The 14,582-nt window shown below is 51.8% G+C and overlaps 1 protein-coding gene across 1 annotated transcript in view; it reads left to right on the plus strand.

Moving 5' to 3' along the window:
* The first annotated feature begins 449 nt into the window (after positions 1–449).
* sgsm1a (small G protein signaling modulator 1a) overlaps positions 450–14,582 on the plus strand; it is a 41,812-nt gene continuing 27,679 nt past the window's right edge. The window contains exons 1-3 of the mRNA XM_078421083.1: positions 450–531; positions 740–783; positions 12,345–12,420. Coding sequence (XP_078277209.1) covers positions 525–531; positions 740–783; positions 12,345–12,420 — 127 coding nt within the window. The 5' untranslated portion in view covers positions 450–524. The remainder of the gene's footprint in view (positions 532–739; positions 784–12,344; positions 12,421–14,582) is intronic.

Here is a 14,582-nt window from a genome sequence, read left to right on the forward strand (position 1 = left end):
AAGGCATTTATTCGCAAAATGCTGGAGTAACTCAGCAGGTCAGGCAGCATCTCGGGAGAGAAGCAATGGGCGACGTTTCGGGTCGAGACCCTTCTTCAGATTATAATAGTATTATAATAGTATTATCTGCTTTGGTTTTTTTTGGGGTGGTGGTGGGGGGGGGGGGGGAGTGCATGCCAAAATGAAGCTTTTCACTCTGGCTGGGTGCAAGGTGATGGTGCAAAGCCTGCAATAACAAATGACTGCACTGCATTGTTTTAGTTGAGGTGCAGTGTGAGCAAGAGTGTGAGAGAGAGAGAGAGTGAGAGAGAGAGAGAGGGGGTGATGTGCCTTTAAATCTGGGCTGGCAGAGTCCGCCCGTCAATCACAGGCTCCGGCTGGAACGTTGCCCGGAGGCGCTGACGTCACGGGGAGGGGAGGGGGGGGGGGGCAGCAGCTGTCAATCAGGCGATCCGGGGCTGCAGCTTCTGCAAAGAGCCAGCCTTTGCAAACAGTGGCCGGATCACCATCAACATCATCACATCATGGCAGGTAAGTCAGTAAAGGGGGGGAAATAAAAAACACAGGCGCCTTTTGCATCAATGCAAAACAATGCAGCTCCCCCCCCCCCCCATCCCGCTAACCGAAAATCTGCATCCTATTTGCCCGCCGTGCTTTTTATTTTGTTGCATGCACATTTATTCTTCTTATTTTTTTTAAATACATCTTTTTTATTTTGTTTCCTTTCCTGTTGCAATAGATGCAGAGATGCGTCAGAGGCTGTTGCGCACAGTCAAGAAGGAGGTAAGAAGAAGGAGAATTAAGAAGAAGGGTTTGTGTACATTGCAATGAAATGTTGGGAGAGTTGCAGCTGAAAATGCAAGCGCATCTCCCATTACAAACGTGGATGTTCTCTCTGCAAAACTGTCACCCACTGACAGGGAGTGTGTTTTCAGGAAATGTTGCTGTCGTCCATCCATTCCAACCACTGTTTCCTCCCCCTTTTTTAAAATTAATCTCACTAATTTGGGAGATAATTGTTTGCACTCAGTTCATACATTGCCCCGTGCATTTACAATCTGTAGGTGTATTTAACATGTAGAGTGCAAGGCACAACAAATAATACGTGGCTAGTCAATCGATTCTCAGTTTGATCATATTTGTAAAATTAAAAATGAATAATAGCAAGCCTTATCGATCCCACCAGGTTCTTGCAAAGAGTCTCGAGTTTGCATTTTAAGATGGTGAGGGGGCTGGGTTGTCTGGAAATAATAAATTGTGTTTATTTTTTATTTTTTAATCTCTCCTCTGCGGTGTGAGTTAAAAGATTTACAGAGGCAATTGTCATTTGCTCAGAGAGTGTATGGGCAGCAGGGATTTGTGAGATTTTTTTAATGTGTAGCCTTCGGGTTCATTGAGGTAATGGAAAATATTGCAGAGTTTGCATTGGGGGGTGATGTTTAAAGAGGTCACAAAGGCCAGAATTCTTATTCTGTTGGTGAATTTCAATTGTTTGATTGGGACAACATCAACTATTGCCATTAAAGAGTCATGCAGTGTGGAAACAGGCCCTTCGGCCCAACTTGCTCATACCGGCCAACATGCCCCAGCTACACTAGTCCCACCTGCCCGCGTTTGGCCCATGTCCCTCCAAACCTGCCCCCTATCCAAAGCGAAGGAACAAAAAGCTTTTCACATGACAATAAACTAAACTGATTATCTGATCATCTAATTGATTATGAACTGATCGATTGATTAAAAACTGATTATTTGATCATCTATTTACCTGTCCTAATATTTTTTAAATGTGTTTTAATCTAATCCCACCTGCCTGCATTTGGCCCATAAATCCCTCTAAATCTGTCCTATCCATGTACCTGTCTTAATGTTTCTTAAACGTTGCAATAGTCCCAGCCTCAACTACCTCCTCTGGCACCTCGTTCCACACACCCACCACACTTTGTGTAAAACATAGAAACATAGAAAATAGGTGCAGGAGTAGGCCATTCGGCCCTTCGAGCCTGCACCGCCATTCAATATGATCATGGCTGATCATCCAACTCAGTATCCTGTACCTGCCTTCTCTCCATACCCCCTGATCCCTTTGGCCACAAGGGCCACATCTAACTCCCTCTTAAATATAGCCAATGAACTGGCCTCAACTACCTTCTGCGGCAGAGAATTCCACAAAAAAAACAGTTGCGCCTTGGGTTCCCTCTCACCTTAAACCTATGTCCACTGGTTCTCGATTCCCCTGCTCTGGGTAAAAGATTCTCTGCAATAACCCAATCTATACCGCTCATGATTTTATACACCCCTACGCGATTATCCCTTCACCCCCCTGTGTTCCAAAGTATAGAGAGACTCCCAGCCTGCTAAACCTCTCCTTATACCTCACCCTGAGTCTTGGCAACATCTTTGTAAATCTTCTCTGAACCCTTTCCTGCAGATGCATCTTCAGTCTGGGCATGGGAGGAGAGCGTGGGATAAACAATAGACAATGGGTGCAGGAGGAGGCCATTCGGCCCTTCGAGCCAGCACCACCATTCAATGTGATCATGGCTGATCATTCTCAATCAGTACCCCGTTCCTGCCTTCTCCCCATACCCCCCATCTCCGCCATCCTTAAGAGCTCTATCCAGCTCTCTCTTGAATGCATTCAGAGAATTGGCCTCCACTGCCTTCTGAGGCAGAGAATTCCACAGATTTACAACTCTCTGACTGAAAAAGTTTTTCCTCATCTCCGTTCTAAATGGCCTACCCCTTATTCTCAAACTGTGTGGCCCCTGGTTCTGGACTCCCCCAACATTGGGAACATGTTTCCTGCCTCTAACGTGTCCAACCCCTTAATAATCTTATACGTTTCGATAAGTCTGATTTCAGGGTTTAGGGGGTCGAGGATGCAACCCAAGAGTGTGAGGTGGGGTACGAATCAGGGAGCCAATCAGCTGCTTTAGTCTAGAGATACAGCACGGAAACAGGCCCTTCGGCCCACCGGGTCGGCGCCGACCAGCGATCCCCGCACACTAACACTATCCTACACCCACTGGGGACAATTTTTACATTTACACCAAGCCAATTAACCTACAAACCTGCACGTCTTTGCAGTGTGGGAGTAAACCGGAGCACCCGGAGAAAACCCACGCAGGTCACGGAGGGGATTTGCAAACCCCACGCAGACAGCACCGGAGGTCGGGATGGAACCCGGGTCTCTGGCGTTTGTGAGGCAATGGCTCCTCCAGCGGCGCCACCGTGTCGTGCGCCCAATCATTCATTTGACACGGCCTCGCTGGCAAGGCAAATGGAAGCAAATTTGATGGAGGATGCGGCTTTGTGAATGTTTACAAATGCTAGTGGCGACGATGTTGATGAGAAGTAAATGGTTTTGGGGGGATTGTGCAAAGAAAACCTCGCTGCTGCCTGAAGACGGGTCCCGACCCGAAACGTCACCTATCCACGTTCACCAGAGATGCTGCCTGACCCGCTGAGTTGCTCCAGCACTTTGTGTCTCTCACTGCTGTCTGGCAGCGTTTGTTCTGAAGGCGGGCACAAAACACTGGAGTAACTCATCGGGACAGGCAGCATCCCTGGAGAGAAGGGACGGGTGGCGTTTTGGGTCGAGACCCTTCTTCAGACTGAGAGTCGGGGGGGGGAGGGGGAAACTGGAGAGATGTGGAAGGGTAAGGTGAGAAAACGACAGATCAAAGCAGACGATGATCAAGGAAATGTCACGTGGATCATTGGCAGCTGAGGGGGGGGGACAAGGCGTACAAACGGTAAAATGAATCAGGAGGCCAGTGAAACTAGTCACAGAACTAACCTGGGGGAGGGATAGAGAGAGAGAGAGAGAGAGGGGGAGAGAGAGAGAGAGAGAGAGAGAGAGAGGGAAAGCAAGGGTCACTTGAAGTTAGAGAAAGTAATGTTCATGCCGCTGAGTTACTCCAGCATTTTGTGTCTTATCTTCGGTGTAAACCAAGTCGAGTCAAGTATATTTGTCACATACACATACACGATGTGCAGTCAAATGAAAGTGGCAATGCCTGCGGATTATGCAAAATAAAGTTACAATTACAGCATATAAATTAAAAATTAATACAGAAAAGAAAATGTAGTCCCTGGAGTTATAATAGTTAACAGTCCTGATGGCCTGTGGGAAGAAACTCCGTCTCATCCTCTCCGTTTTCACAGCGTGACAGCGGAGGCGTTTGCCTGACCGTAGCATCTGGAACAGTCCGTTGCTGGGGTGGTAGGGGTCCCCCATAATGTTGCTGGCTCTGGATCTGCACCTCTTGATGTATAGGTCCTGCAGGGGGGCGAGTGTAGTTCCCATAGTGCGTTCAGCCGAACGCACTACTCTCTGTAGGGCCTTCCTGTCCTGGGCAGAGCTGTTCCCAAACCAGATTGAGATGTTGCCGGACAGGATGCTTTCTACAGCCCCAGAGTAGAAGCATTGAAGGATCCTCAGAGACACTCTGAATTTCCTCAGCTGTCTGAGGTGGTAAAGGCGCTGCCTTGCCTTACCCACCAGTGCGGCAATGTGCCAGCGTCTGCAGTTCCTTCCTGCACATTTGTTCTGAAGGCCTTTGCATTCTCTTGAGGGATTCAAAGGGTAAGTTGTGAGTGGAGATTATTTGAGCAGGGCCTGGATGCCCTGGAGAGTGGAGGGTTACGGAGCCGTTTAATTGAATGTTTGCGTTGGAATTGGCAATGAAATGATGAGAAAAATCTGGCCTCTCTGCTCCAGTGGGGAGAGTGCAAGGCAAGAAGACTTGACCTTAAAATCACAGCCCAGCCACTCAGGAGGGAGTTGAGAAAACACTCATACAGCATGGAAACAGGCCCTTCGGCCCAACTCGCCCACACCGGCCAACATATCCCAGCTACACTAGTCCCACCTGCCTGCACTTGGCCCATATCCCTCCAAACCTGTTCTGTCCATGTACCTGTCTAAGTGTCTCTTAAACGTTGTGGTAGTTTAGTTGCAGCGCGGAAACAGGCCCTTCGGCCCACCCAGTCCTTGCCGACCATCGATCACCCTGTACATTGGTATTATCCTGCACACTAGGGACAATTTAAATAATTTTACCGAAGCCAGTTAACGTGCAAACCTGCACGTCTTTGGAGTGTGGGAGGAAACCGGAGCACCCGGAGAAAACCCACGCGGGTCGAGGAGAGAACGTGCAAACTCCGCCCGGACAGCACCCGTTGACTGGATGGAACCCGGGTCCCTGGCTCAGTGAGGCAGCAGCTCTACCCGCTGCACCACAGTGAGGCCACCCTGCACGCTGCCACCACCTCGAACCGCCCCACAGACAGCCCTCACATCTTGCATCAACACCCTCTGGACCTTGAAAGAGTTGAATGCATTGAGGGAGCGTTTCAGCACCACCACTGGGGGACAGCTCCCTGCTTCTGCGATCCACCTGTTGCTCTTCAACAGACAATAGGTGCAGGAGGAGGCCGTTCGGCCCTTCGAGCCAGCACCGCCATTCAATGTGATCACGGCTGATCATTCTCAATCACTACCCCGTTCCTGCCTTCTCCCCGTACCCCCTGACTCCGCTATCCTTAAGAGCTCTATCTAGCTCTCTCTTGAGTGCATTCAGAGAATTGGCCTCCACTGCCTTCTGAGGCAGAGAATTCCACAGATTCACAACTCTCTGACTGAAAAAGTTTTTCCTCATCTCAGTTCTAAATGGCCTACCCCTTATTCTTAAACTGTGGCCCCTTATCTAGTTTGGTTTAGTGATGCGGCGCGGAAACAGGCCGTTCGGCCCATCGAGTCGGCGGTCCCCGCGCACTAACGCCATCCTACACACACTAGGGACAATTTACATTGATACCAAGCCTATTAACCTACATACCTGCACGTCGGGATTGTACCCATGGTCTCTGGCCTGTTATTGACAATAATAATATTTGCAATACAAACATTAATAACCCACCCACCACCACCGTGCATAATTTACCAAATATTCTTGGTACTAAATATGAAATAACTTTATTATAATCATGTGTGAGAAGGAACTGGGTAAAAGGGTTGTATGCCCTGGTTCCTCGCATGGAACCGGAGATGCTGGTTTACAAAAAAGACACAAAGTGCTGGAGTAACTCGGCGGGTCAGGCAGCGTCTCTGGAGAACATGGATAGGTGACGTTTCACAGAGTGCTGGAGTAACTCAGCGGGTCGGGCAGCATCTCTGGAGAACATAGAAACATAGAAAATAGGTGCAGGAGTAGGCCATTCGGCCCTTCGAGCCTGCACCGCCATTCAATATGATCATGGCTGATCATCCAACTCAGTATCCCGTACCTGCCTTCTCTCCATACCCCCTGATCCCTTTAGCCACAAGGGCCACATCTAATTCCCTCTTAAATATAGCCAATGAACTGGCCTCAACTACCTTCTGTGGCAGAGAATTCCACAGATTCACCACTTTCTGTGTGAAAAAAGACTTTCTCATCTCGGTCCTAAAAGACTTCCCCCTTATCCTTAAACTGTGACCCCTTGTTCTGGACTTCCCCAACATCGGGAACAATCTTCCTGCATCTAGCCTGTCCAACCCCTTAAGAATTTTGTAAGTTTCTATAAGATCCCCCCTCAATCTTCTAAATTCCAGCGAGTACAAGCCGAGAACATGGATAGGTGACGTTTCATAAAGTGCTGGAGTAACTCAGCGGGTCAGGCAGCGTCTCTGTAGAACATGGATAGGTGATGTTTTGAGTCGGGGCCTTTCTTCGGGCTCTGTCTACACGTTCTCCCCGCGACCGCGTGGGTTTTCTCTGGGTGCTCCGGTTTCTTCCCATGTTCCAAAGACGTGCGGGTTTATAGGTTACTTGGAGCGGTGTAAATTGTCCCTGGTGTGTCGGGAGTGGATGAGAAAGTGGGATCACATAGAACTAGTGTGAACAGGTGATCGATGGTCAACCTGGGTGAGCTTGTTGGGCCGAAGGGCCTGTTTCCATGCTGTATCTCTAAACACTACATTCTAGACAGTGAAAGGCTTCAGCTTCTGTGGTTTTGCTCCGTTATAATTGTGGCACGGTGGAGTTCTTGCCTCACGGCGCGAGAGACCCGGGTTCGATCCTGACTAAGGGGGTGCTGTCTGTAGGTTGACTGTACGTTCTCCCCGTGACCTGTGTGGGTTTTCTCCGGATGCTCCGGTTTCAATAGACAATAGACAATAGGTGCAGGAGGAGGCCATTCGGCCCTTCGAGCCAGCACCGCCAATCAATGTGATCATGGCTGATCATTCTCAATCAGTACCCCGTTCCTGCCTTCTCCCCATACCCCCTGACTCCGCTATCCTTAAGAGCTCTATCTAGCTCTCTCTTGAATGCATTCAGAGAATAGGCCTCCACTGCCTTCTGAGGCAGAGAATTCCACAGATTCACAACTCTGACTGAAAACATTTTTCCTCATCTCCGTTCTAAATGGCCTACCCCTTATTCTTAAACTGCGGCCCCTGGTTCTGGACTCCCCCAACATTGGGAACATGTTTCCTGCCTCTAACGTGTCCAACCCCTTAATAATCTTATACGTTTCGATAAGATCCCCTCTCATACTTCTAAATTCCAGTGTATACAAGCCTAGTCGCTCCAGTCTTTCAACATACGACAGTCCCGCCATTCCGGGAATTAACCCAGTAAACCTACGCTGCACGCCCTCAATAGCAAGAATATCCTTCCTCAAATTTGGAGACCTCCCGCACTCCAAAAGCGTACAGGCCGGTAGGGTAATTGGCCTCGGCGGAAACATGGTAAACTGTCCCTGGCGTGCGTAGGGTAGTGCTAGTGGCTGGCGCGGACTCGGTGGGCCGAAAGGCCGTGTTTCCGCGCTGCATCTCTGAAGTCTAGGCATTCGGCTGGACTCTGGCGTTGAGAGGCTGCTGGGTGTTGCCACGGCAACCAGTTGAGATTAGGCCCAAAGGACGGGATAATGGAGGCCCTTGTATCAGAGAAGTCAAAATACTGGAGATGCCATTTATTTAAAAGCCATGAGTACTGTAAAAAACAAAAGCACTCACAACACAATCATCCACAGTTTGTCACGACTTGTTATTTGCTTTAGGTTTTGTAAACCATTTCCCGATTCCTCTGCTTACAGCGGGCTCCGGTTCTGCGTGCGGTGGAAAAAATCAGTAGGTTTTCTTCAGAAGGAGAATCTTTGCTTTAATTGTTTCGTTTAGTTCAGAGACACAGCGCGGAAACAGGCCCTTCGGCCCTCCAAGTCCGCGCCGCCCAGCGGTCCCCCGCGCACTGGGGACAATTTATAATTTTACCAAGCCAATTAACCTGACAAACCTGTTCATCTTCGGAGTGTGGGAGGAAACCGGTGCACCCGGAGAAAACCCACGCAGGTCACGGGGAGAGCGTACAAACTCCGTACAGACAGCGCCCGTAGTCGGGATTGAACCCGGGTCTCTGGTGCTGTGAGGCGGCAACTCTACCGCTTGTTAGTTTATTGTCACGTGTACCGAGCGAGGTACAGTGAAAGGCTTTTGTTGCCTGCACGTCCAGTCAGCGGAAAGACAACACGCGATTACACTCGAGCCGTCCGCAGTGTGCAGGTGCATGATACGGGAGGGATGTAAGAGCATGGAGCGGTTGGAATGCGTGATTGTAGACCTGCTTCTGTGGCGAGCACGCAGGTAGTCCGCTGGGTTGGGCGCCATCTTGGACGTGTTTTATGCGTGTTTGGGTCAGGCGTGTTGATCCGTGGTGAGGATCGAACCCGGGTCTCTGGTGCTGCAAGCGCTGGAAGGCAGCAACTATCATATCATATCATATCATATATATACAGCCGGAAACAGGCCTTTTCGGCCCACCAAGTCCGTGCCGCCCAGCGATCCCCGCACACTAACACTATCCTACACCCACTAGGGACAATTTTTACATTTACCCAGCCAATTAACCTACAAACCTGTACGTCTTTGGAGTGTGGGAGGAAACCGAAGATCTCGGAGAAAACCCACGCAGTTCACGGGGAGAACGTACAAACTCCTTACAGTGCAGCACCCGTAGTCAGGATCGAACCTGAGTCTCCGGCGCTGCATTCGCTGTAAAGCAGCAACTCTACCGCTGCGCTACCGTGCCGTGCCATTCCAGTTGATGATTAAAGGGCAGTGGATGCCGACTACATGAGGCATTTAACGAGGGTCATTGTAGGCGGCTCTTGAAGATTAAGGTGCCCGGACCAGTAGGGTTTTTACCTGAGAGCTCCATCCTGCCTCGTTCCGTTGCCTGGTAGCTTTAGACTGGTCCTAGTGAGACTGCACCTGGAGTACTGTGTGCAGTTTTGGACTCCAAATTTGAGGAAGGATATTCTCGCTATTGAGGGCGTGCAGCGTAGGTTTACCAGGTTAATTCCCGGAATGGCGGGACTGTCGTATGTTGAAAGACTGGAACGACTAGGCTTGTATACACTGGAATTTAGAAGGATGAGAGGGGATCTTATCGAAACGTATAAGATTATTTAGGGGTTGGACACGTTAGAGGCAGGAAACATGTTCCCAATGTTGGGGGAGTCCAGAACAAGGGGCCACAGTTTAAGAATAAGGGGTAGGCCATTTAGAACTGAGATGAGGAAAAACTTGTTCAGTCAGAGAGTTGTAAATCTGTGGAATTCTCTGCCTCAGAAGGCAGTGGAGGCCAATTCTCTGAATGCATTCAAGAGAGAGCTAGATAGAGCTCTTAAGGATAGCGGAGTCAGGGGGTATGGGGAGAAGGCAGGAACGGGGTACTGATTGAGAATGATCAGCCATGATCACATTGAATGGCGGTGCTGGCTCGAAGGGCCGAATGGCCTACTCCTTTGTCTATTGACTGCCACAACAGAGTTTTGTGTTCCATTTTGGTCACCACCCTCCCCCCCCCCCCCCCCCACCGGCCGAACAGGAAAGATGGTGTCCAGTCAACGGAAAGAGCAATACATGGTTACAATCAAGCTTGCAGTGTACAAGATACGTGACAAAGGGAATAACGTGAATAGAAACGAAGAAGGGTCTCGACCCGAAACGTCACCCATTCCTTCTCTCCAGAGATGCTGCCTGACTGCTGAGTGACTCCATCATTTTGTGTCTACCTTCGATTAGAACCGTAGAAAATAGGGGCAGGAGTAGGCCATTCGGCCCTTCGAGCCAGCACCGCCATTCAATATGGTCACGGCTGATCATCCAAAATCAGTACCCCGTTCCTGCATTCTCCCCGTATCCCTCGATTCCATTAAACAGAAGACATGGGTTAAAGGTGAGGGGTGGAAAGGTTTAACAGGAAACTGAGGGGCAAGGTTTATAGGCAGAGGGTGGTGGGTGTATGGAACGAGCTGCCAGAGGAGGTAGTTGAGGCCAGGTAATATCACAACGTTTAAAAGATAGTTAGACTGGTTTGGGGGGATATGGGCCAAACGCAGGCAGGTGGGACTTGTGCAGATGGGACTTGTGCAGATGGGACATGTTGGTTGGCGAGGGCAAGTTGGGCCGAAGGGCCTGTTTCCACGCTGTATCGCTCTGCCGCTGTGACTCCACGTGAATTTTACAGAGTTTCGGAGATTCAACTGAATCTCTCAAGTTTATTTTAGTATCGAAGCTCTGAATAAATGTGCAATTAGCTGATAATTAGCCTGTGAATGTGGGAATGAATGGGGAAGTCGTTAGTCTGGGAACCGTGACAATGAATATGGAGGCGGTTTCCACAGATAGCGAGAGTTCTTGTGAAACCCACGGAAAAAAAGCATTTATTTATCTTTTCACGTGCCAGAGAGAAAAGCCGAATGGTTTAAACCTCACCGGAGGACAGAATAAGATGACAGGCGGAAGGAATCAAAGGCGTTTTGGGGGCTGCGCAGCAGTAGAGTTGCCGCCTCACGGCGCCAGAGACCCGGGTTCGATCCCGACCACGGGCGCTGTCTGTACGGAGTTTTTACCTTCTCCCCGTGACCTGCGTGGGTTTTCTCCGGGCGCTCCAGTCCCACCCACCCACCCCCCCCCCACACTCCAAAAACGTGCAGGTTTGTAGGTTAATTGGCTTGGTATAATTATAAATTGTCCCTAGTGTGTGTGTGTGTGTGCTGTGTGTGTGTGTGTGTGTAGGTAGGGTAGTGTTAGTGTGCGGGGATCGCTGGTGGGCTCGGGCAAGGTGGGCCGAAGGGCCTGTTTCCGCGCTGTGTCTCTAAAACTCAAAGCAAAGACGGCTGGATGCTGAGTTGGGATGAATGGATGGGGCTCATCCAGATGGCTTTCATCCAGTCGGCATCCAGCCCAGAGACGGATGCTGCTCGTTGACATAATGAGTGTAATTGGGGATGTTTGATTGAGCTCAGCTGCTGCCAGTCGCCGGGTGGCCGCGGAGAAATGGCTTCGGAGTTGATGTCGGGACGGTCTATCTGTTGGCACGGGGCCCTGATCGATGACTGCACTCCGCTTGAACGCATGGCATCCGAGACAGAGAGAGCGGGGGATGGAGGGAGAGAGAGAGAGCGGGAGGGGAGGGGAGGGGGGGAGAGGGGGAGATGGGGAGCAGAGGAGAGGGGGGAGGGGGCGGGGGTGGGAAGGGGGGGTGGAAGGGGGGAGAGGAGGGGGGGGGGGAGAGGGAGAGAGAGAGGGGGGAGAGGGAAGGAGTCAAGAGCCATTTGTCCCAAACAAAGTGATGCGTTTCTTACTTAGGGCAGCACGACAGCCATCGTTGTGTCCCGGGGAGGGGCGCCTCCTGCAGGCGGCCGTGAAGCTTGCAGCTGGAGGCATTCCCCGGGTTCACACTCCAACCGGCCCTTGCTCCTCCCGTCTGAAGCCTCCAGCGGCTCCCTCCCAGCCCCGCCGTCCGTGAATTTGGGTCCCCCCCGGGTTGCTTCCGGTGCCGCGGTCCGTCGAGCCTACGGGTCCCCCAGCTGGGGTCCTGGTCCCGCGGTCCGTCAAGCCATTGGGTCCCCCAGCTGGGTTCCCGAGTAGCCGCGGTCTGCCGAGCCTTTGGTTCCCCCAGGTGGGTCCCTGGTCCCGTGGTACGTCAAGCCTTTGGTTCCCCCAGGTGGGTTCCTGGTCCCGTGGTCCGCCGAGGCCTACGGGTCCCCCAGCTGGGTTCCTGGTCCCGCGGTCCGTCAAGCCTTTGGGTCCCACGGGTGGGTTCCCGGTCCTGTGATCCGTCGAGCCATTGGGTCGCCCGCATGGGTTCCTTGTTCCGCGGTACGTCAAGCCTTTGGGTCCCCCGGGTGGGTTGCCCGGACCTGCGGTCCGCCGGGCCTTTGGGTCCCCCGGGTTGGTTCCCGAGTTTCCGCGGTCCGTTGAGCCTCCCAGTCCCGTCGTCTGCCGAGTCTTGCTTTGGAATTATTTTTGTGGAATCGACGTTGACGCTGCCTCTTTGCTGTCTCTGCAGGTGAAGCAGATAATGGAGGAGGCAGTCACCAGGAAGTTCGTTCACGAGGACAGCAGTCATATTATCTCCTTCTGTGGTAAGTTCCCTGCACCTTGTGTGGCCAGTGACCCGGGTTCGATCCCGACTGTACGGAGTTTGTACGTTCTCCCCGTGACCTGCGTGGGTTTTCTCCAAGATCTTCGGTTTCCTCCCGCACTCCAAAGACGTGCAGGTTTGTAGGTTAATTGTCTTGGTGTCAATGTAAAAATAGTGTGTGTAGGATAGTGTCGGTGCGCGGGGATCGCTGGTCGCCGCGGACTTGATGGGCCGAAGGGCCTGTTTCTGCGCTGTATCTCTAAACTAAAATAAACTATGACCTTTCACTTGCCGTCTGCTCCCTCTTCCTTAGTTTAGTTTAGAGACACAGCGCGGGAAACAGGCCCTTCGGCCCATTGAGTCCGCGCCGACCAGCGATCCCCGCGCACTAACACTATCCCACACACACACGAGGGGGGGATTTACAAATACGCCAAGCCAATTAACCCACAAACCCGCAAGTCTTTGGAGTGTGGGAGGAAACGGAAGATCTCGGAGAAAACCCACGCAGGTCACGGGGGAGAACGTACAGACAGCACCCGTGGTCGTGATGGAACCCGGGTCTCCGGCGCTGTGAGGCAGCAACTCTACCGCTGCGCCACCGCGCCGACCGCTCGAGCTGATTTTGCAGAGGTTGATTTACTGGCGGTGGGAATATCTCGAACATCTCTATTTACTCAGCAATCAATGAATAAGCTTCTGTCTGCCTGGCCTCAGCTTTAATTAAAGATGAAAGATATAGTAAGTGAAGTCATCATCCCTCCCTGTCCTGCGATACCTAGAGATCCTTTTTAGTTTAGTTTAGAGATTCAGCGAGGATACAGGCCCTTCTGCCCACCTAGTCCATGCCGACCAGCGGTCCCCGCCTACACTAGTACTATCCTACACGCAGTTTCCACTTTACAGAAGCCAATTAACCCACAAACCCGCACGTCTTTGGGGGTGGGAAGAAACCGGAGAAAACCCACGGGGAGAACGTGCAAACTCCGTACAGACAGCACCCATGGTCGGGATGGAAGCCGGGTCTCCGGCGCCGTGAGGCAGCGGCTCCACCGCCGAGCCACCGTGCGTGCCTCGCCGCGCCTCGCCTACCTTCCCCTTATCGTCCGTCTGTGCGGGGAGGCTGGGCCGGAGAAGGGGGTCAGGCTGGGAAAGGCAGACGGCGGGTAGGTCGGGCGGAGGTGAGGAGACGAGGGAGATTGGGAGCGAGGCAGCCTCGGGGCAGCGAGGGAGAGGCGCTTGTCGGGGGAGCAGTGGAGCCGGCGGTTGCCGCGGCAACGGAGCGCAATGAGCTGCTGATAAATCGCAAGAAGAATGCTCATCTAATTTCACTTGGCAATTCTCCTTGCCTGTCGGGCCTGTTCGTCAGATGGTTCCCGCGGGAATAATCCCACTCCTTACTCATCCCTCTCCACCGGTCTGTGGCGCTTCTATCACGGCTCTCCAAGAAATTGCAGCGAATTGTGGACGCAGCCCAGACCATCACACACAAACCAACCTCCCTTCCACCGACTCCATGTACACCTCGCCCTGCCTCGGCAAGGCCAGCAGCATCATCAAGGACCAGTCTCACCCCGGTCACTCCCTCTTCTCCCCTCTCCCATCGGGGCAAGAGGTACAGAAGTGTGAAAACGCACACCTCCAGATTCAGGGGCAGTTCCTTCCCGGCTGTTATCAGGCAACTGAACCATCCCACCACAACCAGAGAGCGGTGCTGAACTACCATCCACCTCATTGGAGACCCTCGGACTATCCTTGATCGGACTTTGCTGGCTTTACCTTGCACTGAACGTTATTCCCTTATCGTGTGTCTGTCCACTGTGAACGGCCCGATTGTAATCATGTATTGTCTTCCCGCTGACTGGTTAGCGCGCAACAAAAGCTTTTCACTGTACCTCGGTACACATGACAATGAACTGGACTAAACTAAACTGGTACGGCGCTTTGTCACATGTACCGAGGTACCGTGAAGTTCATTGTTGTACGCAGTTCAGTGCAAGCATCACTAAGCATAAGCACTGCGATACATCTTAGATAAGCTCATCTTACATCTCAGGGCGGCACGGTGGCGCAGCGGTAGAGTTGCTGCCTCACAGCGCACAGAGACCCGGGTTCCATCCTCACGTCTTTTAAACCCCACTATCGTATCTGCCTCCACCACCA

The sequence above is a fragment of the Rhinoraja longicauda genome, chromosome 25 (assembly GCF_053455715.1).
Source record: "Rhinoraja longicauda isolate Sanriku21f chromosome 25, sRhiLon1.1, whole genome shotgun sequence".
Taxonomy (NCBI): Eukaryota; Metazoa; Chordata; class Chondrichthyes; order Rajiformes; family Arhynchobatidae; genus Rhinoraja; species Rhinoraja longicauda.